Raw genomic sequence first — 25866 nt, forward strand, 5'->3', positions numbered from 1 at the left:
GCAAATTTAAATTTGAGGACCACTGCTCAGGGAAGTGGGCATCAATGAACTAGAAATAAAAGGAAAAATGACATCAACAAAATCACCTTAGAAGAAAGACCACAGGTCAGGCAGGGCCACTTACTTTGCCTCTGTCAAAGTTCTGGATGATGGTGAGGTGCAGGTGCTCCTTGCGTTGCCATTCAGTTTGCATGGGGTAGGCCAGAAACTCCCTGAGGGGCCGATCAGACCATTCCAGCAGCTCATCATATAACAGGAGAGTGTATGCGGCCTCTGAAAGTCAAGGGGGAAGGGAATGATTGACACAAGACCCCAAACAACCTTCTCTCAAATGGGTTGGCTTCAGGCAAATTGGAGAAAACATCATTTTCTGAATTTCATTATATAGAAGAAAAATGTCCAGAATAGACAGATTAATGAATGGTGACTTGCCCTAAGAGAGGGATTATCAGAGGTTTGTATTTAATTTTTTGCTTCCCTGTATTTTGAGTTTCTTTCCCATCCCCTTACAATGGCTGTATGCTACTAGTATAAAAATATTTAAGAATACTTTGTTGAATCTGGTTCAGAGATATAGGGAAGACATGCCTTTCTTTGCCAGGGGAGTTGACTGGTTAAGTCTCTTGGGATGGTACTATGAGCATCTTTAAAAAGACATGCTAAGAAAACAAAAAATGGATAATAAAGGGCTGAAAAATTTGTAACTTGTATCTGTGTATGTGGGGGGGAGGAGGGGAGGGGGTGTGCAGGCAGAATTCAGAAGGGGCAAAGAAGCCAGAGAGTAGCTGAGTGCAGAGGAGGGATTGGAGAGGGCAGAAGTATTGGATGAAGGCTGCTGAACTCATTACATGTGTGTGGTTGGATTTCTTCTGGAAATGAGTAAAGAGGTAATTTTCTGAATATAGAAGTGGAAATGATGACCTATAGATTTAAGCATAGTTGACATACAGGTAGTACATTTATTTAATAGAATACTTGCCATTCTCCAAGTCTGGTTTTTTTTTTCCTGAATGATAAATATTCATTTATCGATAAAAGGAACCAGAATTCATGCTACTGGTGAAGGATTATAATGAAATTTTCCTGTAACATTTTAATAATCTCCTCATTCACTAAACTGAATAAAGTAGACACATATTTTTGCTCTTAATCCATCTGACAACAATCCAAAAGGCTTTATCATAATAGCAATCAAATTCATAGTAGTAATTTTTTTCTTCTTTTGCCTTAAGAGTAACTAAACATAAAGGGCTAAAGTAACCAGCAAAGTTTTAGAACTGCTTTTGCCATCTCAATGCATAAAATATTGTAGTAATAAAAAGGTCCAGATACCCTAGCCCTTTTCTGTTGCCTCAAGTGTAGATGTCCCATGATTCACCAACCCTGAGAGTTTGTGTTTTTTTTTAATTTTCATTTACATTTGATGAGCTCATATAATCTCCTGGCTTCAATTATTGTTGCAAAGCTTTCCTAACTTAACCCACCAGCAATCTCTTATCCCATCTCCATTCAGTTTGTGCTGTTGGCAATATTATCTTTCTTCCATGCCAATGATTGTGCTGCTTCCCTGATTAAAGCCAGCCAAAGGCTCTCAGTAGCTAGGAGAATAAATCAAGACCTTCAAAAGTGACAGAAAGTTGTCCATGATCTGGTCCCTACCAACCTCTCCTCTCTCACATTTTCTCATTTTTCCTCCATGTAGTACAGGTAAAAAAGGAGCCCACCACATCTCTTCTCAGAAGCTGCAGCAGCTGCTGAGCCTCCAGTCCCCATATCTGGAGCTCCTGGACCCCATTGTCAGCTTCAGCGGAATGAAGCAAGATACATCCTGATGCAGAGGCAGCCAGGGACAAGAAGGCTGCCCAACAGGGATGCCTTCTGTTGAACAGACACCGGACAAACTCTCTTGTGAAGACTGAATGTGAGATGTCCAAACAGAAATCCCCTAAAGGGTGCCAGCTGACTGCTAGATGCAAAAACAGAAGTGAATCATCACAGTGTAGGTTGCCAAGGAATACTGCTTCTGAGAGAACAAGAATTATAATTGCTGTATCCTAAAGGTTTTCTCCGGGACCTCTGAGATGATTTCCTAATCTTTAATTTCCCACATATGCTTATAATACATGCCAAGAATCTAAAGAAAATCTTGTATGTATCTTTGTTCCTCCTTCTACACCCTGTGCTCTTGCCACCTGAACGGTGTTTCCCTGCATACCACACCGCTTCATACCTATGTGTCCTCACAGCCTGTTTCTTCAAGCCTTTCCCTGTGAGCCTTGAATAACTCTAACTTTCTTTCAAGGACCCAGGTCAGCAGTTATCTTCTTGTCCTTCAAATTTCTTTTGTGTCTCCGCCAGCACCTGAACACTCAGAAAACAGCCTAGAGACTATGTGCTCATTTCAGTCACAGAGTAAATACGGCTAAGGGAAAAACAGCTGAAGCTCGCAGCTGCCCGAAGAACATGACTTAAAGAGCAATGAAAGGTTACCAGTCCCCAAACCGCTTTCCAAATCATGCTTGCCCTGGGAAGGTCCAGGGGATGACTGGAGGGTAAGTGTAGGTGAGTTGCCCCTGGGAAAGTCTGGGAAAACAAGGAGGCATTGTTTTCCTATCAGTGGCCATCAGAGGAATCTGACAAATGACTAAACCATGACTTGAGAAAGGTGTGAAGACAAATCACACCTGTTTCAGACATTATACAATTAAATATGGGCCATATCATCCCACCATTTTGACAAGTGTACAGTGAACATACTAATATGCAAAAAGAAACAACACAAGAGAAGAGTGGAGTTGAATTAAGAATGGAGGGCACTGACATAAAGAGCTAGAAAAGGGTTAAGTCATTTAAACAGAAACCTATAAAGGTAGAAAATTTAATGTTCCCTAAGGAAATATATCAAAATAGATCTGTTACATTATCTGGAAGAGTTAGTCTCAGTTCTCTCATTTCTTTTTTTTTACTTTTATTTTTATGGACTTTGAAATAAAACAAGTCTACTAAGTTGTTTCCAAAGATATAAAAACTAGATTCACCATCTTTCCAAAACAGGGGTTCATAACAAGGGGTCCCTGAGCTCAAATCGAAATTCTAAAAAACATTATTCTTGTGGGGACGTGTTGGTACAGGTGTCATATATTCATTAAATAATGCACAGTATAGTGCGTACTTAGACAGGGGTCTGTGGTTTTCACCTGACTGGCAAAGGGGTCTGTGGAACAAAAAAGGTTAAGAAGCCCAGCTCTAAAACATTGGCTACTAATGACTTAAAATGAACATTGAAACTCTCTGGTATAACTCTCAGTCAGATTAATAACCGTAGGGCATTAATCAACCCATCAGCACATGTGTGTGAAGAGATACTGCCACATCCTTAGTGATTCAGGTACTATCAATACTAAGGGAGACAATCTGCTCCTTAGGTTAATTTTTAAATTAATTAATTTTAACTCATTTTTACTAATGATCCTTTTACTCTTTTAAAGCTAAGGAAGGGGCGGTGATTCAGAGTTTCTTGGGAAGACTACTGTAGCAAAGTCCACGATGTACAATACTCTAAATCTAATTAAACTTTCTGGTTCCCATTAGTTTGGAATAAGCACACTCCATCCTATCTTTGCCACTGATTAGAACTAAAATCCCTGAACAAAATACAAACAAAAACAAAAACAAAAAACAAAACAACAACTATTGGATGACTCTGTAAAGTAAAATAAATAAGAGCAGGGCAACTGAGAAGGAAAATCAAAACTAAAAAAAAAATGACCATGCCATGGTGATTTCCCTGTTTATATAGTTTTGCCTTTCATATCTCCTGGCTTAAACTTCCCTACAACTACAAACAGGCACTGAGAGAAAAGCAACATAAAAGGTAAATAACAGCATACAATAGACTTTCTGTCCCCTTAAGTTATTTAAAATAGGTAAAACTATTAAAAACAAAAATTGTGAAATTATCTGATCAATTCTTGGCTTTAGCCAGAGTGCCAGGAAAGGAGGTCCCTGGGATGTGTTAAGTGTGGGGAAGAGATTATAGAAAAGAGAGAACTGGAGAAAGGGATATTTTAATTCTGTGTATGAAGTCCTGGGTTTATCCCTAAGCTGCAAATGTGTAAAACTGACCAAAATCAGCATTATAAAGATTTTGAGAAATGAAATATGGTATAGATCACATCTCAGGCCCCAGACTTCCTCCTGGATGGCATATACATAGGACAGATCAGAATAGCACTACAAAGACTTTGAAAACTGACACTAGAAGAACAAGCCACAGAACGTGGTTCAGTTTGAACTTAACTGGACTGATTATTGGAAATTTCAATGCACATAGGTATAATACATACCACAACCAGAATATAAATGGGGGAGGAGAAAGGTCCTATATGGTTTTAAAGTTCTTATATTTAACTTGAAGTGGTAAACGTTAAGGCTAAGTAGGCTGTGAATGTTAGGTATGTATTTTGTAATCCCAAGAGTTACCTCTTAAAATACTATGCAAAAAGATATAGTCAAAAAGCCAATATATAAATTAATATGAAGTACTAAAATTACAAATAAATTTCATTTTAAAAATAGAACAGCTTCAGTTCTCAACTCTAATTATAAAAAGCAGAAAAGATTTCATGTTTAACATAATGATGTGGGCTATGGGTGGGAGGCTCTTTGTCTCTTCAGAGATAACCTAAGCTCTCTGACTTGTGGGTGTGACGTAAGAGGCTGCAGTCCTGCCCTTGGTAACAATGGCAAGGACTCCAGTCCCAGGAAACAGTTTAACAATGCAAGATCTATAAACTTTAAGTATTTAGGGGAAATGCAAACTAAATATGCTAAAAGCTTACCAAGAATGTCTGAAGTCCATGCTAAAAGCTTACCTAAGATGTGGAAGATATATATGCTAATTGAAGCCTATTGAGAACTGAAACAAAGGGACCAATTGGCCTTTCCTCTCTGTATAAAAGGGATTCAAAAATCTTGTTCGGGGGTCGGGATTGAAACAGAAAGCTCTTGAGTCTGGCCGGCAGTCAATAAACCATCTTTCCTTCTCAAAATCATTCCTGAGTCCTGGCCTCTCTATACGCAAATAATTGAACCTCTCTCAATTTCTACAACAATAACAGTGTCCAACTGAGCTCCCCCAACCTGGGCTGAAAAACAAAAATTACCTGTGAAGTTCTGTGCTTTCAGGTGCAGATCATAGAGTTTATGAATGTAGCGTATATACATCTCTTCTTTGTTCAGTTCAGTCTTATAGAAGTTCTGTAAAAAAAATAAAAGCACGGCTAGTTCCTCAATAGGCCAACAATTATCTTCCTTTTATTCTTCTGAAGTTCTATGTGCTGAACAAAGAGAACTGAAGCGTTTTTTTTTTTTTTCTATGTAAAAGGCTTTTTAAAAATTAAGTAAGGAAGCCTAGTGTCAGATTTTCAATTCAACAGTGTGTGGGTTAAACATGACCCAGCAATTACTGGATGAGGTGGTAGTTCTTGGGGTTTGTTATTACCACCAATTCACATTTATTTTGTTACTTTCTAATATTTTTGTTAGTTTAACTGTCAATGGACATTCTTTTCCCCCTGAAGAATCAAATGAGAGATAGCAAATGAAGATGCTCTTTAGTGTTAAGGCTTTATTCTGTGTTTCATACTTCTGGAAGACTTCACATGTTTATGTCTAAAACATAAAGGGACTAACAAGAGATTTATTTCAAATTATAATTACATGGGCATACTTACTAAAATTTTTATTTATTTATTTTAAAAACTCTGGATCTTCAAACACTTCTCTAAAATGCCTGAATATTAGTTATTCAAAACTCAATTTTAACTTACCTGGACACATTATAAAGGGATTTTTTTTAAAAAGATTTTTTATTTTATTTACTCCCCCCCCACCCCCACCGCCATTGTCTGCTCTCTTGTGTCCATTTGCTGTGTGTTCTTCTGTGTCCTCTTGTATTCTTGGCAGCACGGGGAATCTGTATCTCTTTTTGTTGTGTCATCTTGCTGCGTGAGCTCTCTGTGTGTACGGCACCACTCCCGGGCGGGCTACGTTTTTTTTTGTGCTGGGCGGCTCAATGTGGGGTACACTCCTTGTGCGTGGGGCTCCCCTACGTGGGGGACACCCCTGCGTGGCACAGCAGTTGTGCATGGGCTAGCTTACCACACAGGTCAGGAGGCCCTGGGTTCAAACCCCAGACCTCCCATATGGCAGAAGGACGCTCTATCAGTTGAGCCACGTCCGCTTCCCATGAAGGGATTTTTAAAGGTATATTTATAAAAAACCACACTTACTACTTCACCACACTAGACAGCATATTAGTCCTAACTGAACTTAGTAAACATGGTAGGAGTTGAATATGAATCTGGATTTCAGCAAAAACATGCTGTTGAGTCTCCAAATGATGCACTTTTAATGAGCAGATTATTGTACATTATAAAATCCTTTCTTAAGACATTCAGCTACCACTATTACTTATGCTTATTGTTGTCATTTTGAAAAGAGGACTAACTGATGCTATTTGCTTTGTGGAAGAAGGGAAAGTGAGTAATGACGGAGGGGATAAATCTACTGACTTGAAGGAGTAACAGGTTTTTCTAAGAGGAAACGTCAGGAATCCTAGAACACCTTGAGGCTCATTAGCTACATAGAGCTTTGGCAATGGACCAAACTGGTCAATGTGGCTGCTTAAACTGTACTTAGGCTTGAAGCCCAAGGACCTTCTGTCAAATGTCGAATGATCTTTCTGCTCACTACCCACAGACGTCAGTTCTTCAATCTAAGGACCGGCCTTTAGAGACTGACATTAAGTTGAACACATCATAGGAAGTATTTTTCTTTCCAATTTACACCACCCACCCTCCCCCTTATCCTCTTGTCTCCTGTAGATCTTGGCATTCTTTAAATTGCTAAGTAAATAATGTTATTCACATCTCCCATATTATAACCAAAATCGTTTCAATTAGCAAGAATTGTTGTACCATAAACACAAGTCTAACAACCCCACAGCAGGTTTTTACATTATTAAGGGATGATTTGCTCTAATAGCTTTCTGGTAAGAAACATCTTTCTTTGAGAACAAAACAAATGACTACTCTGTAAATGAATAGCTTTTTAAAAAAAATAAATAAAAGGTCTCTTCAGTCAGCAGATGAGAATCTTTCACATATATCTGGCAAACACTTGTGACACAAAGAACAAAACAATAATTACATTTCCTAGTATTAGTCATGTTGAAGATTACGCATTTTTAACAATTTAACCCTAGGGTTTAACTCTGATCTTGTAAGGGAAACCACAGTGCTCCTGAAGGCCATCAATCTGGAACTGATCTTTCCGAAGAGGAAGTGAATAGCTGAAGAGAACCATATTGCTGCTAGAAAACATCAAGAAATTTCCATATGGAGCAGAAGTTAAAAAGATTAGCTTCAAAGTGATATATTTGGTCCTTTAATGATAAGCATTTTTGTGCTAGTTTAAAATTAGAAGAGCTTTCAAAATGTTAACATTTCACATGAAGACTATTTCTGATCAGTACAAAACAATCAGGATAAATTCGTCGTCTCAAGTCAATACTGATATGGCCACTGATTCTATTAAGACTATGGCTGTTTCCCACTGGGAAACTAAAACACATTTAGGGCAGAGTATTAATTCTTTCTTCTCAGGAAATGATCTGTTCTGTTACACCAATTGAGAAAAATGAATTTCGGGTCTACACTTTTTCATCTTCAAAAGGAAGGTATTTGTGAAAGTAGATGGAGACAATGGAAGAGGACTCTTTTGGAAAAAGGTAAAGGCTTTCCTTTAGGCTATTTATGAGAACTTGTGTCTGGAGTTGGGGAAGAGCTAGGGCTAAGGAGAGAAGCTAAGAATGTCTACGTTTTACAGAGTACTTGGACTTTCTCACAAAACAGTGGTGTACAATAGGGATATGGAGGGCCAGGCTGAGGAGATACCATGTAACCACTTGTGAAAGAAAGGCTGGCAATAGCAGACAAGGCACTGGGGAAACATACACAGGAGATTTAAAAGTGGGAAAGGCTATGTTCAAGGTTAGAAAGGAGCATGCTAGGAGGAAAGGTAAATTTTAGCCCAAAGAGGGCAGGGCTGATGGTCTGGAGGGCACTGTTGGGTCTGATGACAAAAATTAAAGGAGAAAGTGCCTAATATGTGAACAAGATGTGACCTGATAGAGTACCTTCAGGTCTCACTATTTTTAGTTACTGATAGTGGAGGTGGAGATATACCAATTAAATTCAAAATGAGATGGAAGTGGTGGGTGTGAGAAAGATGGATATGTTCACATGCGCAGAGATGAAGAACAGCAAGGCAAGAAAAGAAATTAGGAAACAGATCAAAAGATGATTATGATGAGAAAGTGAAAGATCTGAGCTTTGAAGAGGGACTGTGAGGGGAATAAACAAAACAAAAGACTGAAACCAATGAGTTAAGATCAGATAGAATCAAAGTAGAGGCAAAACAAAATTTCAAGCTACCTGAAAGTAGAGAACATTAAGATGTGAGAAATTACTCAAATTCTGAGTAAGAATAAGATAGTCTGTGAAGTTACTTAGAATAGAAGGCGAGGTTTCATTTTTTTTTGCAAAATATAAGAAAAAAGCCAACATGACATTCACAAATTTAGGATTGGAAGCAATCACATTTTCCTGTATTTCAAGGATGATTAAAGGAAAATTTCAAAGACAATTAAAACCTATCTTTTATTATAATATGAAAAATTCATGTCTTAAGGTATGGTCATTCTTCTGCTCTGTGGTGAGACTACCATTATACTTAACAATTAGTTATGTGACATTTTATAAAAGTTTTGGTTTGTCCAAGGCAGTTCTGATTTAGCCTGTTAGCCTTATGTAATATTTAATTTAATTCTCTAAAGTATCTCATTTGAGTGATAGATTACATGGTCACCCTAGTTATAATCCAAACCTTAACAACAGTGGTGTTATGAATTCAGTTTACAAAGGAGCTAGAGAGTGCAAATGACTGTGTTAAACAGAAGACTGTCATTTGTTCCTGAAAGAAGAGACTGTAGAATGAATTTAACACTGCAAGAAACGGAAAAAGGGTAAAAAAGAAACTGTCTACACGGAAGTAAAAAGACTAAAATTGTGCTCTTTCCTAGGAGAGGACGCAAGGTCCAGGTAGGTAAAGAACACACAAATCACTTTGCCACCCCTAAGGGATCTGCTGGCAGGAAAGCAGTTGGTGCATTCTGCAATGCTCAACCCTGAGAATTTTCTGGGGTTTAACTCAACAATGAAATTTGCTATTCTTCTTAAGAGTAAACTTATTTCTAAAGTCTTGTAAGAAACAATCAGATAAAAACACATTGTGGATTAAAAACAAACAAAACATACTATTTCTGTGATAAAAACAAATGTTAGGATTTAAAGAGGAAAAGGGGAAGTGTTTACTAACCAGAAGGCTAACAGTACAGCCAATCTTTTTGCCATCTACCTCTCCCATTTTCATGCAGTCCCTAAAAACAAAAAGCAATAGTCAGAACTCAGAACTTCCTTCCTAGAAGCAAATACAATTTGTTCTTTTGTGGGGAGAGGGGTGGTAGGGAGGGAGGGAGGACTGCCTGAGACCAGAGGCAATTTGCAAATTGCTGTTCAATAACTAGGTGAATTACTGGAGGCTGAATGATCTATAGTCAGATTAGCGTGTCCAAGACTCTGAACCCCAGTTTCTGCTGCGAAATGAATTTCACTTCCAGGTCAAGATAGTGCTCACTTTCAGCATTTCAACCAACAGGGATTCATGCAGTAAAAGGAGCGGTGTGTTTTTATACACCTCCTAAAGTGGGGTGAGAATCAGATGGTGACCCTGGCCATCTTCAACAACGTGAATGAGGGTTTCTCTATTAAAATAAAACAAAAACACCATGCATTTTAATTGGATAAGTTGCCTGAACAGTTTAGATTATTTAAAAACCAAAAAAATTATGTCTATGAAAGGTGACAGTGGGAGTTTCACCTCTTTCTTTTATAGAACATTATAGTTGTACAACTCTCTATCACATTGTCTTCACTCTAAAATGGACAGTCTATCGGTTCTACTGGCTAAGTCTAAACACACACAAAAAAGGGGGGGGCGTGGGAAGCAAAGATGCCTTTTTTAAAGGAACTAAGATCCCTCTCACTTTTCCAAGAGTTTGAAAGAACTGTTATAAAACATTTTTAAAAAGATGAAAAAGAACAAAAAACTAGAATAAAAACTGATTAGAAGTCCATTATCTCACTGCAAATGGTTTCATGGTCTGATTATTAATTCTTTGAGTGATTAACTCATGTGGGATATTGACTGTATTCTCACTATCTGGTTTTCTGACTGGAGCACAGCATATCAGGAAAACAGGGGACTCGGCTTACCTGTAATCTAACAATCTCTCCATTAGACGAGTTACTGTGGCAATTAATGAAACGCCACTTTCCCTCCATGTTTCCCGCTCAATTTTCTTTAGTAGACTGGAAAAGAAAGAACCCAGGGCATTTTCAACATTTATTTTTATCAGTCACCATGACAACCATTTTACTTTCATCAGTACTTTAAATGCCTTAGCAACCACTGCAACATCTCACAAGTAGCACAATTTACAAACAATGTCTTACCTAGGATAGGGACCAAATAGTGGAATTCTAATCCAGGAAGCATTGACAAAGCAAATTAATTTTCAGATTATCCAAGTCGTAAAATATGAACACATTCACAAAATCATATTTGAAAAAAAATACAAACACCTCACAGCTCAAAGATATTTTTCCCTAGTTTCTCTCTGGCACTATCAGAGGCTTGTGCCTCACCGCATCAAATAACGCTGCAAAAAAGCGGACAACAGGAGGACCTTAAAAGTACCAACTTTACTTTTAAGTAAGATCTTGCTTTATTCACATAAAAATGTTTTCCTACCTCTCAGTGGAATGCATCTTCATCCAAGTATTTTACTGCAATGCAACTGCTACAGGAAAATCCTTGTACAGACGGTATGACGTTTTGCATTTTTTCCTTTCACTTAACATTTGCCCACTCAATACATATTGTACTATCTGTGCACTCACTCAACAGTTTCATTCATTTTGTCATTAATCACAGAGGATTTTCTATGAGCTTGTTACAGCAGACCGATGACAAGTATCAAATCACATCTCTCCTCCCACATTTTCCCTCATTTTAAGTACCTTTGAGCAGAGGCAGTAAGTAAACACAAAACAATAACAATCAAAATAATTAGGATCTGTGTTACTTTCACTCCCACCTCTCAGCAAATTAACAATATGCTTGGCAAAGCCTCTGTAACTGAGCTTTCCACCAAAAGATAAAACTAAGAACATAGCAAGGCAATGTGAAGATACTTCCCCTACTCCTCTGAATTTAAAGATCATCATTTCTGTCTAAAATCTTGTTTCCCTTTCATCTTGGTTTCAGAAAAAAAGAGAGAAAACACTTCTTACCAGTGCAATCTAAGCATATCATATATTGTGATTAGTGGAAGAATAAACAAAGAAAAAAGCTATTCTATCAAAGCTTTCTTTTGCTGTGGATATGTTTCTCTCCCAATTCCACTGCCCACCCCCACCCCAGCCTCTTTTTCTTGCTATTGCCATTCCAGTGCCCAGCCTTCTGTCTTGTTTCCTCATCTGTTGCCCAAGATCATCTGTTTTCCTGGTTCATTCTGAACTGCTTCCTAGATTAAGAGAGGAAGGGTAGCATATGGAAGGGATGTAGCTTGCCCTGACTAATCCTCCATGGGAAGGTCCCTTAGTTTGTTCAAAATGTGTTTTCTTTTGAAAACCTCTGACGAGCACCTGTTTCATGCCTAAATGCCAAAATGGTATTAAATCAAGTACTCAAATGAAACCCTGCCTGCCAAAGCAATGCAGGAAGATGTAGAAATTTTCCCAAGTAAAAGCCCACATCTCTCATACTGCAGAGGCTGAAAAACAAAGAACCCAAGTAATAATAATTCTAAAAATACATGGAGACTTCTTTTATGGGCCACGTTTCATTAATTTGCAGAGCCTCCTGATGCAGTAAGGAATCAGAGCTACATAATACTCTCACAAGAAGAGGAAGAGCTTTGCCCAGTCTGCTTTCATGACTAACTCAACACCCAATGCTAGGACCTCGACTAGAGACCAATTCATCCATGTCCTTAGCCAGGGTTGTTCTTCCTGTTGGGATGCTTGCCATTTCCCAGTTCATTTGATACAAACTCGGAAGGGGAGGTTATTGGCAAGATGAGAAGAATCTTTCATTTGGTCTAAGATCATGTTCATGTGGGGGTAGACAGGGTGCACATCTAGGAATGGTGAACGGTGGTTTCTCATTGCTGATTGACAAGGCAGGTGCTATCTGCAGTGAGACTCCATAACATTTGGGAGCAGAGTAAACCTCGTTCCTGAAGAAAGACATACTGCTCTCTAAGCCTTTATTCTATGAAAGGCTTATAAGGGGGTGGGGATGGGAGTGGGCTTTGACCCTCAATCCACCTTTCTCTGTATTAGAACTATGCAGAGGCCATCATTCTTGTATATAATACCTGTGTCTGTGCATCCTCTTCTTCAACAATCCAGAGAGGAGAGTTCAATACCTGAAGTAGGTGTTACATAGCTAATCTTCTGCCTCCAAACTTAAGTATGGGATGACTAAATAAAGATCTCTGAAATGATCTGGGGGGTCTTACTGAGTTATTTAGAGCAACAGATGAGGAAGCAGAGTAAAGGACTAGAGAAAGAATGGAGATGGATACACCTCTTCTGGAAAGGCCCTGTAGAGCCCCTAAGGCTGGGTTAGGTAATCCTACTGTGTGCTCCCTCAGCAGTTACTGAAGCATCCCAAGAAACGTGCCTGGTGTACAGTAGCTTCTCAATAAATAAAGATGAATGAGTGACGCAAGAGGAGCCAGGGTAAGCAGAGTTTAGTTTTGGTCCTCTACTTTGGCTATCACTCACATCGGTGTACATGCACCATGATTTCAGTGTTATCAAAAAGAATAATACCTCACTCATACTTATTTCAAAAGTATGGGCAAATGAAGAAATTGCTGGGCGTAGGGAAAGATGAGTTGAGTTTTAGGAAGGATGATGCTATAAAAATTTAAGGTCTAGCTCTGGGGGCTATTTTGGCAGGTACATTTTTGAGAGGCAGTGAGCTCTTTCCAGCTTTTTCAGCTTCTGATAAAACTTTAAGAAGGTTTAGGCATGATTATAGAGAACAAATGAGAATTTATACCATAATGGCATGTGTTCCTAATGCATAATGTGTGCAGTGACTCATTGTGCTTATACTAATTCACTGTGATTTCTATTGCCAAAAAAAGCATTTTATTATTTTGTGAAATATAGTTAGGTTTTCACTTTCTTTCCTGAACCCAGGTAGAAATGATATTTAATTATTACTTTAGATTTGATTTATTCCCAATATAGTGATTATAAAAACACGAAAGAAAAATATTTATATTAACATTTCCAGTAATATGATAAAAATCAACAAAAGACTAAAAACCTCTATTGAATGAATCAGGCACCTTAAAATACTCCTAATTATAGAGGCTTAATATTTTAATCATTGGTTTGATTCTAATGTCAAGGTACATCTTCTATTTCAAAGTCATATTTACACACAAGCAATCCAAATTGCAAGCTACCAGGCATTTATTAAAACAGATAAGAGGCACTATAGGGCTATGAGTATTTATTAATCTTGTGATTTTATTATAAATAATTAATCACAAATCTCAAGAGATTCATTTCACTGAATGCTTTCTCATTTTAGTCCTTTGTTCAAACCAAGGACTTGTAACTGAAATGAGAGCAGTTTTCAAAAGCCAATTTATTATATTGGATGAGGTTTTAATCAAAATTCTTGCTAAACACCAGCTGTCATGAAAGACAGATTTTTTGCACACTAGAATGAATGAGGGCCTGGTGAATAATTATTGAAAGTTCTGGTTTAATTACAGTATCAGAAGAAAATGGTGTTGATCAGGATTCAGTACAAAGAATGCATATTATCACTCACTCACCACCATGAGAAATAAATATATCCCTTCTTGGCTTTTCTTTTCAATATAATTTTCCTTAAAGCTTCAGGAATGATTCTGAATCAGGCAAGATGAAATCTCTCCAGTCCATCAGTCAGTGATAATACTTTTCAAATCTCTCTATTAATAATTCCACTGCTCCAAATTAATAATCATAGGATGAATTACAGAATTTTGCATCTGGCCATCAGTACTAAAGTATTAATATTTAGTTTTAAGTGATGCTTGGGTATAATACAAGTATTTTTTGGTAGTAGAAAAACATATTGCTGTACTATTTTTGCACTTCTGAAAGAACTTTTCCGAAGCACAATGATCTAATTCTTCTTTCAAAAAGAAACACTTTATAAGTACACTAAGGTTTGAAAATGACTAGCAGCCATAGAACCCCATAGAGAAAACAAGCATCAGAACTGAAATCCCATTTGGCACAAAAACATTCTCACATGTCCTCTCTAGGCATTTCACCATAGCAGATGAATACCTGGGTACATCCAATTCATCCTGTGACTGTATCAAATCCTACTGGCAGAGACAACTTGAAAGTCCCTTTACACAACTCCATTATTTCTCTCGCCTCTAAACAAATCCAAATCAGAGAATGTATTAAAAGTGTTTTGCTTCTGTAATGTTCTAATAAGAAACATTTGAGAAGCAATTAATAATGCTGAGCAGGCAATCAGTATCGATGAATTAAATCAACTGTTGAGGAACAGACACAAAGTAGGTTAATTTCCTAAACAGCACATCAGCCAAGGCTATCTTCATTTGAAAGGCATTGCGCATGAACATTGTAATCACACCACCGTTTCCTCTCCTACTCTAAACCCTACTTAAAATCATTATTTTGCAGTCCCAATTTAAAAATTATTAGGCTTGAAAAGAGTGAGCTTTGTTGTGTAACACATGCACCCTGTCCTAATCAGAGATTAAAATGAGACATATCTAATCATCAACATAATAAGATCCATTCGCCAGAGTTAGGCAATTATCCTTTATTTCACACTCCAAAAAGACAAAGCACTCCTGAGAGACCAAAGCCGTCTTTGTAGCTCTCAGCTACAGCGGTGCAGAACAGCTCAACACTGACACCAAATCCCCTGAATAAAATCAACTTGAGATAAGTATATTACTCACATACTATTGAAGAGCTCGCGGTAGGTTTCATCCCCTTTGCCTTCTGACATGAGGCTATCCAGTTTGTCAATTAGTTTGGCTTCCACCTGAAACATATCTAAATATTATTCTCTCTTTCCTTCTCTTAACAAGTAGAAACAAATTTATTTCTGTAAGGGAAAAAGTCACGTTAAATTTTGTAGAGTAACATTATCAACTGGGGTTAATAGCAGATACCTCCTTGAAATCTAGGGGGTTAATTTAGATGGAGCTACACGACTTTGAACTTCAGGCTGAGTCACAATTTGCTACCACCAAAGTATCCATCTATTTATTGATTTAAACACAAATGCTTACAACCCAGTTTAAATGTTTGTCTTTTTTTTAGGGACTACAAAAACTAGCAAGTCTCATTTCTTTTTTTTTTTTAAATCATTGTATATATATAAAAAGAACATCAGCAAATAAACATATCCACAGAGATTAACTTAAATATTTTATTTGCTTTGCTTTAGATAAACTTTCTCAAAAAGTCTCAGGTTACACTGATTCTTTGCCAAAGTTAAGAACTTTTCCTATCCATGTACAAATGGTAGGTCCGTGGGAATATTCTAAGCAAGTAAGAAGCAATATCAGAAATAAAAATATTCAAAAAAGACTAGTCAAAACATTTGAGGACATAAATGTTTTGGAGTTTGAATATCAGGAAGGGAAAAATATCCCTTTATCTATCTGGGCAGCTGGAGAGAGAGAAAATGAAAAACCTCTCCATGTCCAGAGAGATTAAGACAATTAAAGATTGGTGATGTCCAATGAGATTAAGACAATTAAGGATTGGTGGGTATGTTTGATTTTTGTTAGAGGATTAAGAGCAATGTTTCCTTTAACTAAATTTCAATGAAGAGATAAAGACGAGGGGGAAGAAAAGTGTTTTATTTTTCCCCAACGTAATTTTTAAATAGGCATTCACCTATCAGCTCTCTTGAAAATAAATATAGAAATATAGAAATATAAATACAGGTGAGATGCACATACTTTTGGCAATAGAAGGGTTCTATGTATGTGCTCATACAGTTGCCAACAAATTCTAAGATTTGAGGAAGGTTCATCTGGACCAGTGAGAAGGAGGGCCAGATTTCAGGGGGGAGCACACAGAGCTAGTAGAGTGACTGTGTGAACAGATAAAAGGCCTTGTATCTCCAATCTGAGGGACCTGGTATGACAAAAGCAGCTGATTCTTTAGAGATCTGGTTGTGTATTAAGAACATCTGTCATTCCAGAACTGGATCAGAGCTCTTAGAATCTACATCAATGAGAAATCATAGGCACATCCCATCAGAATTTCCTTTATAAGATGCTTTCCCCTTTAAATTCATTCTCAATGCTTCGAGCAACAAAACATACTGTCAACAAAATGCCCAAAGTTAACTTATTCACCAAAAACAATGTGCAGGCCACTGAGAGCTCAGCGAATTTAAGAAGCATTACCCTTTGATTCATCTGTGCTGTGTCCAACTGGGAATAAAACAAGTCTCTACCAGCTAGTATAGACGTGGGAAATCAGAAATTTTTAGCTGAAAGGGAACTCAGATGGTTTTGCAGGGCTTGGAGGCATAGGGAAACCTGGGATCAGTGAGAAGTATCCAAGGCCATGGCAAGGAAGGGGGCAGGCCAGGCCAGAACCTGGGTCCCATAGCTGTCAGTCCAGTGCTCATTTGCCAACTCAGGGTTGAAAGTTTAGAGAGGCTTGAGGAAAGCTGACACTCTTCCAACTGCTCGAAGGAGCACTTCTGCCTACCTGTTTAAAGTTGCCACTGCGCCTCTGCTCCCAGTCCATCATATCATGAAAAATAGGAATCATGACATTCCGGAGATCTGGTTGAGGTATCAAGGTCACTTCTAGGAAGGGGCCAATCAGGGCAGGGATGAAATGAAGCTTGTGTTCTCCTAAATTGAATAAAAATATTTGAGTTTCAGTATATTTAGTTTTAAGTTTTCAGAAAATTAATCTTATAAAATTTCTTTAAAACTGTTGCTACAAGTTATAGTCAATTTTAGTTGTCCCCCAAGCAAGTAAGCATTTTCCTAAGCAGTTAATATACACAGTAAATTTCCATAAATTGAGTACTAGTTTTTATAATTTTTATTAAAGAATTGGAAAGTAATTTTTCATAGTTAAAAAAGCCATGCAATAACAATAAAAATTATATAAATCATCAGGAATTGGTTATGTATACTATTGTTCATCCCTAGATTGAAATGTTTATACAGTCATTAAAAATGAGGTTGACCTATTCTGTTAATTAAACTTTGGGAAACTGAAATGGGCTAGGAAAGTGGTTGGCTAGAAAAATACTGTTGTGTTCATTTATGTCCTGGCCTACAAAATGGAAAAAGAAAAAAAAAAGGGGGGTTGAAGAACGATGTTAAACACATGGGAGAAGTGCTTAAATACAAGTGAAAAGCAAGTCATGAAACAGTATGTACAGGTCCATCTTTCATTAAAAATATTCATGTTTTTATATGATAATCTAGAAGATTATACTCCCTAACATTAACCACAGTGATTATCTCTGGGTGATGACATTACAGATGATTTTTATATCTGGAAAAAAGTGGTCCCTATTTGTATTATGTAATTTTTCTAAAATACATGTGCTTTTTATACATTAAGCACATAGCCTAAAAAAAATCTAAATGGTGGTCCAATAAAAGGATATAACAATTTCCTGGAAAAGACTAAAACATCAAAATAGTGAACTCAGGGAAACGGACTTGGCCCAGTGGTTAGGGCGTCCGTCTACCACATGGGAGGTGCGTGGTTCAAACCCCGGGCCTCCTTGACCCGTGTGGAGCTGGCCCATGCGCAGTGCTGATGAGCACAAGGAGTGCCGTGCCACGCAGGGTATGTAGGGGAGCCCCACGTGCAAGGAGTGCACCCTGGACCGAGAGCCGCCCAGCGCGAAAGAAAAGTGCAGCCTGCCCAGGAATGGCACCGCCCACACTTTCCATGCCGCTGATGACAACAGAAGCAGACAAAGAAACAAGACACAGCAAATAGACACAGAGAACAGACAACCGGCAGGGGGGGATTAAATAAATAAATAAATCTTAAAAAAAAAAAATAGTGAACTCAAAATGGTCTATTATCAAGGGCTAAATGGCAAGAACATGAATGAGTTATGAACAATCCTTTTGAAATTTGGCATAGAAAGCAGCACTGACATTAACTTAGCCCTTAAGTAAATGGGGCACACAACAACTCCTGGACAAGCAGTAAAACTGCTTAAACATTTTAAAACCATACATGAGCACAGACACATGCAAACACACACATACATATGCATATTTTTCTTTAGTCTAAAAAATTCAGTATCAAGGAAACATTTCCTGATTAATTCTTTTTTTTTTTTTTAAAGATTTATTTTTATTTATTTAATTCTCCTCCCCTCCCCCGGTTGTCTGTTTTCTGTGTCTTTTGCTGCGTCTTGTTTCTTTGTCCGCTTCTGTTGTCGTCAGCGGCACGGGAAGTGTGGGCGGCGCCATTCCTCGGCAGGCTGCTCCCTCCTTTGCGCTGGGCGGCTCTCCTTATGGGTGCACTCCTTGCGCGCATCAGCACTGCGCTTGGGCCAGCTCCACACGGGTCAAGGAGGCCCGGGGCTTGAACCGCGGACCTCCCATGTGGTAGACGGACGCCCTAACCACTGGGCCAAAGTCCGTTTCCCAATTAATTCTACTCCATGGAACTCATCCTCTAGTACATCCACAGAGTACTAGCATTTCTATCACCATAAAACTCTCCCTATTTCTATGACACTGAAGGAAAACTACTGCATGTAATTGAATATTTCAGAAGTTCTAGGAGGTCACGTTGCAATGCTGTCCATGCCACCACCATGAAAGAAGAGCACTTAGAAATACTTCTCTTGTGGGGAGGTTTCGGCCGTGGGTGGTGGTGACTAGTACAGCTTTGTTTTGCAGGAACGTAACTTTGGGGCAGTGTGGAAGATGGACTGCACTGGAGAGAGACAGATGCTGGAGGGCCAGTTAGGTTACCCAAGAAAATATGATAAAAATTAGACAAGAGCAGCAGTCAGGGGAATGGAGAGAAGAGGCCAGATTTGAAGGATAATCCCCATGTGAATGTACAGAGTGAGCCAGAGGATAGAGACTATGAGGGTGATGTTTGGGAGGCAGAGCAAATACTGCTATTACATGAGACCAAGTTCACAGGAGAAGGAGCCAGTTTCAGATGGGGAGAGGGTTAATGGCTTCAGTTTGGGGCACACTGGAGATACTTCTAAATCACTGCATATTCCAACAGGCAACAAAAAGCCTGGTCTGGGGCTCAGGACAGAGGTCCTGGCTAGAGATGGAGATTTTAGATCCATCCTTCATCAACTAGGTTTGATGTCATCTAAGTAAATGAAATCATGCTGGGGAGAATTTAGCAACACACAAGGACTAGAGAAAGCTGAGAAGAGGAGGCTAAGAAGAAGGAAACCCTAACATATGCCAACTAAGGAGATGAGAGGGGGAAAGGAGGGAAAAAGTGTTGACGGGAAAGGGAAGGGAAGGGAAGGATTTCATAAGGAGAGAGAGACAATAACAAATGCAGTGGTGACTTTTTAATAACAACAGCTGACACATGTAAGCACCTACTCCTGGCAGGCACACCTTTGGGCTTTTACATTTATTCCTCACCATAATTCCAGAAGGGAGGAACTATCATTCTTTCCACTTATAGAGAAGGAAACTAGGATCCTGGGAAGTTAAGCAACTTGTCATTAGTGTTGCCAGCGTGTGGACGCAAGCAGGCTAGCTCTAGAAGGAGTCTCTTAATCACTATCATATCTATGGACGGGACCAAACACAGGCCTTTAGATTTAGCAGAAAAGTAATAGCATAGGAAATCTGATTATCATGAGTTAAAGAGTAAAAAGAGTTAAAGTAAAAAAAAAAAAAAAAAAAGGAAAACAAAGAGTTGAAAAGTAAATAGAAAGAGAAAGGGGAGTCCATCATTACTTTTAAAGTCATCTGAGGGAGGCAGACTTGGCCCAATGGATAGGGTGTCCACCTACCACATGGGAGGTCCACGGTTCAAACCCCGGGCCTCCTTGACCCATGTGGAGCTGGCCCATGTGCAATGCTGATGCACGCAAGGAGTGCCGTGCCACGCAGGGGTGTCCCCCGCGTAGGGGAGCCCTACACACAAGGAGTGTGCCCCGTAAGGAGAGCCGCCCAGGGTGAAAGAAAGTGCAGCCTGCCCAAGAATGGTGCCGCACACATGGAGAGCTGACACAACAAGATGATGCAACAAAAAGAAACACAGATTCCCGATGCCGCTGATAGGGATAGAATTGGTCACAGAAGAACACACAGCGAATGGACAGAGAACAGACAACGGTGGGGGGGGAGGGGGGCGGGGAGGGGAGAGAAATAAAAAAAAATAAACAAAGTTATCTGAGAGTAAGGCAAGTTAGAAACTTGAAGAGGTGGGAAGGTAGAGGGAATTTTTTTTTTTTCCAGATAGGAGAGTGCAGGGAACATTTGTTGTTTAGCTAGCATCCTGTCCTTTGGGGAGCTATTTGCCCATCATTCCATGATGGGCTGGGAGAAGGAAGCATATAATCTGGGTTTTGTTCAAAAAATGCCTTCATCCCTGCTCTCCAGGACTTGTTCATGATGGGCACATCACCCAGCAGGACAAGCAGTGGCCCTGAGAACTTTTCTTAGACGGTCTTTGGAAAGAGGAAGTAGGTTATAAATTTCAGAAGCCATTTTCCCATGAACGGAGAGAGCCTATCTGAGAATGAAGCCAGAGCTGGGAAATGATGGAGCCACAGAGCCCTGGAGGTGTCTGAGTCCTTGAAAATAGTCATGTCTGAAGCCAGACCCATCTTCAAGCTTCCTTTTAACATGAGTTTTGGTGTTTTAGAGGTTAGGGGTTGTCAGATGCAAGCAGCAGTGCTCTGGTCCACTAGTGCGAAGGTAAGCATCAACTCCCTGTTTCAAAGACTCTGTGGGCAGGGCCTTGTCCATCCCTTGGAGACCAACTTTGCATTTAAAAGGAAGTGGGAAGAGTTTGAATTCCCTCTGGATTTCCTTCCATCTAGAAAGGGTGCCTTTGATAGAGACCACTGGGCTGAAATGCTTCTATCTTGAAGATACCTAGGGGGGCTTTGTATCAACCTCCAATCCACAGTGTGATGTTGCCCCAGGGCTGCCCCCCCAGCTAAGGACTATCTTTTCTTGCCCTGGCCTTTGCCCTGTCCTGATTGTCCTATGGGACCAAGTCCTCATGATTTCTACCAGCAATATGCTCACTACCTGGTTTAGCTAGCACAGGCACAGTGCCCCAGGGCATCTTGAGGTACCTCATTCATGGGATTGGATGCACACTGCAGACCTCACACTACCAGGGAGTTATCCCTATTGCACTTGGGGACCTGGTGATTTTAGCTTGGGTGTCATTTCAATGTGAAAAGTGCATAGAGCCTCTGGACAGGGACCCAGCCATGGACACAACCCCCATTTGAAAGTCCCTTTACTTGACATCACTGAAGCCACACAGTCCTTTCTTCTATCTTTGAGGTTTCATCAAAGGTAACTTGTTTCTCACCATCTCTAAATTACTCTTCCTTATCCATTATATGTGAGGAAGAAAAGTGGCTTGTAATTCCTTTTTCTTTCCTGCTTTTATTTTTTGACTCAGGTAATACTTATCTTTCCCAAGGGACTGCTTAGTTTTCCTTATTAAAGGAAGAATACCTACTTCATACTCATCAAAAGAAACTTCCCTATTAATCTCATCTTGTATATTTTCTTCCAAAAGAATGAATGCTTTCAAGACCGACACTGTGGTTGGAATACATAGAAATAGCAATTTACATTTGTTCTCCCTATATTTTCTCCCATCCCCCAACGTACACATTTCAGGTATGGGATTTGCAATTCCTTTCCTCAGATATTTTTGTCAGGGTGAAAGCAGAAGCAACCTGAACTCAATCACTCTTGCTCCCATTTGTAAAAGTCTAGACACACTGTAAAGCTTATTCAGGATGTCCTGAGAGTTGAGGGGAAGGAGAAGGGAGATTCCTACATGAGTAAAACCTTACAATTCTTGAGATTAGTGGGCATTTCACTTGTTATAAGACCCTGCCCCATGACCCTGCCCAAGATGGATGCAGGGGCTCAAAGCCTGGGCACAGATGGCTGTGCCGCAGGAGGGCCACTGGAATGAAAGGGCCAAGTATGCCAGGACAAAAGACAGCTTGGAAGTTGACTGGTAGCCAGCAGGACCTCTCTGCTGCCTTCACACAGTGTAAATTTTCAGTCAGCCTAGACAGGTCTCGCATATGTGAGCTGGTGAAATGAGATTTAAAGCTGCTATATTACTGCCTTGGCCAGGTTTTCATCTTTGCTGAGTCTGGCAGCCTTTAGTTTCTTTAGTGTAGGCCATCAGTAGCATGCACTTATTTTATTTACCACCATTTGTTTCAGTATTTCTTATCTACTTCTTATTAAAAAAATCTCTTCTAATAATGGACATTTTACAAGCCTATTTTCTTCTATTTGAAAAATTTCAAATGTAACCAAAATAGTACAACAAATCTCCAGGTACCCATTGCCCAACTTCAAAATTACCAACACTTTTGCCAATCGTATTTCACCTATCACCCCAACTTTTTTTTTCTTCTTATTTTAAATAGAATCTGAGACATCACATCATTAGACTTGTAAACACTTCAGTAAGCATCTTTAACAGATAGAATATATTATAAATGTAGAATCACAATGCCTTTATCATACCCAACAAAGGTAAACAGTAATTCCTTGAATTAATCTAAAATCCAGACCACATTAAAATTTCCCTGATTGCCTTAAAAGACATAACTTATAATTGGTTTCTTCTCATCAGAGTCCAAACAAGGTCTATACAGTGTATTTTGCAGCCTGATTTTCTGTCGAAAGTAGGAGGGTCATAGAGAAGCTACGCCTACATTTCTATCATTGTACAGAAATTCATGTGGATGGCCTTATTTGCTGAAAACACTCTTTGGGAACATGGAAGCCATGCAAGCCTCTCCATCCACAGAAAATTTAATTCCTAACCAACCAGCAAAGCAAAATCTTGAGCTATGTATGGCGACAGCAAAATAAACTTCATTTAAATGATTTCTTTTTAAACGGCAGATTTAGTATAGATTTAGTATACTTTCCCCATCTTTAATTGTCAGCCACATGGTCTTGTTTTGAAGTATTTAGGGCACCTGCTACTTGGGCTGTTAGAGTTTTATATTTATGCACACAGAACAGCCTGCTAGGGAAGTATTGATTTTTCTACAGCAGTTATAAGACACTGTTTGCAAATGTGAAAGAAAGAACCCATTTTATATTTAGTAGAAATGAAAAAGAAAAAACTTAACCCTGCAGCAAGAAGAATGCCAAAGGTGGGTCCCAGTAGAAAAGACTAACTTTATTTTCTGGCTATACTTGCAAGTATAGGTACAAATGGATAAAATTTAGGGGGAAAATACATGTTCTCCTCCATTTCTTGACAAAATACTTTTAGTTCTTTAAATTAAAAAATGAAAATATTGAAGAATAACATATTTAAGATAAAGCATTCACTTAGCACTACCTGGTCTTTACTCTTGAAGAACAAATTATTTTAATTATGTGATAGGAATTCTGTTGTGTCCATAGGTACTAGAGATAACCAGTATAATTCAAAGCTCCAGGGAAGAGCCTGAAGCCTCTCTGCTATCTTTCAAGTGAAGAAAGAAAGCCCTGCTCTGTTAATCTGTTATTTAATGATCAGATTAGAAAATCCTACAGCTTTATGCTTAAATGTAGACTAGTCCCTAAATCCTACTTGCTGTTTTCCCCTGTCTTTGGCAGAATGGTAAAACCAACTTATTTCTAGCATATGGAAGAACGTCCACACCTCTGAGTTAAACACCAACAACCAAAATCTCATTTAAACATAATGTCCAGTTAAATTTGTATCTCCAAATTTGACAAATTGGATAGTGGCAAGTGGAAAAAAATGTATTAAGTTACTCTGGGCCTGTCCTCCCCTGAATTTATTTTTTAAATTTTAGTGCTCTTTGTGTCTCTTAAAAACTACTGATGATCTTGAGTCATGAAATCATAAATGCTTACTTCGTTTTATTAAAACATGATACATTTTGTCTTTCTCACGCTTTCTCCTGTTCCATATAAACTGAACAAAAATATTTAAAAATGTTAGATTTTTAAACTTCTTAAAAGTTCTTAACAGGTACTGACCTTATATTCCCCAAAACACCCCGCACATAGCCAGTGCTTCAGAAGCTTTGTTAAATTTAATTAGTTGACTGATTCCATTGGAAAATGCAAATTTATAATTACCTGAATAATTCTCCTTTAGCATCCAAAATATTCAACGTGACATATTTATAGGTAAACCAAATTATAAGTAATGTATTTTGATATTCATAAAAACTAGAACATTTAAGTCTATAGCAGATGTCAAATAGTATAACACTTAATTCTTCTTGTCATTTAAAAAATATATATATTGGAAAAGAAGCTTTAACATTTTGAACTTTTTCCAATTCTCGCTTTTGTACAATAACAATGGCCCTTAAAATTCTCCTAATGTTTGGGAAGTTTCAGAAGTCATGACACAAATCTATGGAAATATTCATGCAGAAAGCAAGGAATAAAGTGAACATTTACAAACACTACCCTCAAGCTATGTCATGCTGGGAATTTGTAAGTTAAGTAGAATGAGCATTTTCTAAGAGTCCAAGACTGTGCTAGAGCTAGTTTTTAGATGTGGAACCTCAAGGAAAGGCGATAGTGTTGTCTAAAGCATCATCTTTGCAATCTCTAGCTAAAAGCATGAGAATCACCTACAGAACTTGTTGAAACTCAGACTGCTGTGTCCAACTCCCAGAGACTGGGTTTCTGCAGATCTAGAGAATCTGCATTTCTACAAGCTCCCAGGTAACTGGGATGTTGCTGGCCCACCTTGAGTAGCATGGTTCTAAAAAGTGTTGACAAATAATGCTTTATGGGGACCAATATCCTCCAGAGATTTTCCACATCCTCTAGATTTCTAAGTAAAAGGAAAGAAGTAATTTAAAATGAAAACCTGAGAAACAGAGGTATTTTTCTTTTAGAATAAAGACAAAATGGTGACATTCATGAAGAATACAGTGACTTCTTTAGAGATTTTGAAGGGGCCAGCTTTATTTAGCGGGCCAAATGTCATGGGCCTAAATTCACAGTGATACTGGCTTGGATCAAGATTTATGTGGAAAGAATCATATATGACAATTTATATACAAACATGCAGAAGCAGAAACCTGCCATGTTTTCTAACATTTGAGGAACTTAATCTGTCCTGGTCTTGTCACTTGAGCTCTGACAAAAGCCTAGACAACAACAATTGCTGTCCAACAGCATTTCGATGCGGTGTTCTTTGAGGAACATCTTGCTAAATTAAAGCAAGATGAACACTACAAGAGCCTTGATCTACACTTTTGGAAGAAGAAGGACATAAAGAATAAGCAAACATGAACTTAGAGGAGTACTCTCCAACAAAGGCAAACATTTGATGTTGTTTTTCACCACACTCTAAGAACAGACCATGGCCTTGTTCTGGTTGGCCTTAGACAGTTGAAGGTTAT

The 25866-nt window shown here is 38.6% G+C and overlaps 1 protein-coding gene and 1 non-coding gene across 8 annotated transcripts in view; one reads left to right on the plus strand and one right to left on the minus strand.

Moving 5' to 3' along the window:
* The window catches only part of DOCK4 (dedicator of cytokinesis 4), a 516333-nt gene that overhangs the window by 46333 nt on the left and 444134 nt on the right, over positions 1 to 25866 (minus strand). For 4 of the 7 annotated variants that reach the window (XM_058297213.1, XM_058297212.2, XM_058297208.2 and 1 more), the window contains exons 31-37: positions 16983 to 17131; positions 15206 to 15291; positions 10638 to 10664; positions 10398 to 10493; positions 9442 to 9502; positions 5166 to 5259; positions 125 to 273 (exon numbers count right to left, since the gene is read on the minus strand). In XM_058297213.1, the coding sequence (XP_058153196.1) occupies positions 125 to 273; positions 5166 to 5259; positions 9442 to 9502; positions 10398 to 10493; positions 10638 to 10664; positions 15206 to 15291; positions 16983 to 17131 (662 nt within the window). The remainder of the gene's footprint in view (positions 1 to 124; positions 274 to 5165; positions 5260 to 9441; positions 9503 to 10397; positions 10494 to 10637; positions 10665 to 15205; positions 15292 to 16982; positions 17132 to 25866) is intronic. The other 3 variants (XM_058297210.1, XM_058297211.1, XM_058297214.2) reach the window with 1 other exon arrangement.
* On the plus strand, positions 17431 to 17572 carry LOC111764895 (small nucleolar RNA SNORA36 family). Its single transcript, XR_009186016.1, has one exon. It is a non-coding gene; the product is annotated as a small nucleolar RNA SNORA36 family (small nucleolar RNA).

This window comes from Dasypus novemcinctus, chromosome 5 (genome assembly GCF_030445035.2).
Source record: "Dasypus novemcinctus isolate mDasNov1 chromosome 5, mDasNov1.1.hap2, whole genome shotgun sequence".
Classification (NCBI taxonomy): Eukaryota; Metazoa; Chordata; class Mammalia; order Cingulata; family Dasypodidae; genus Dasypus; species Dasypus novemcinctus.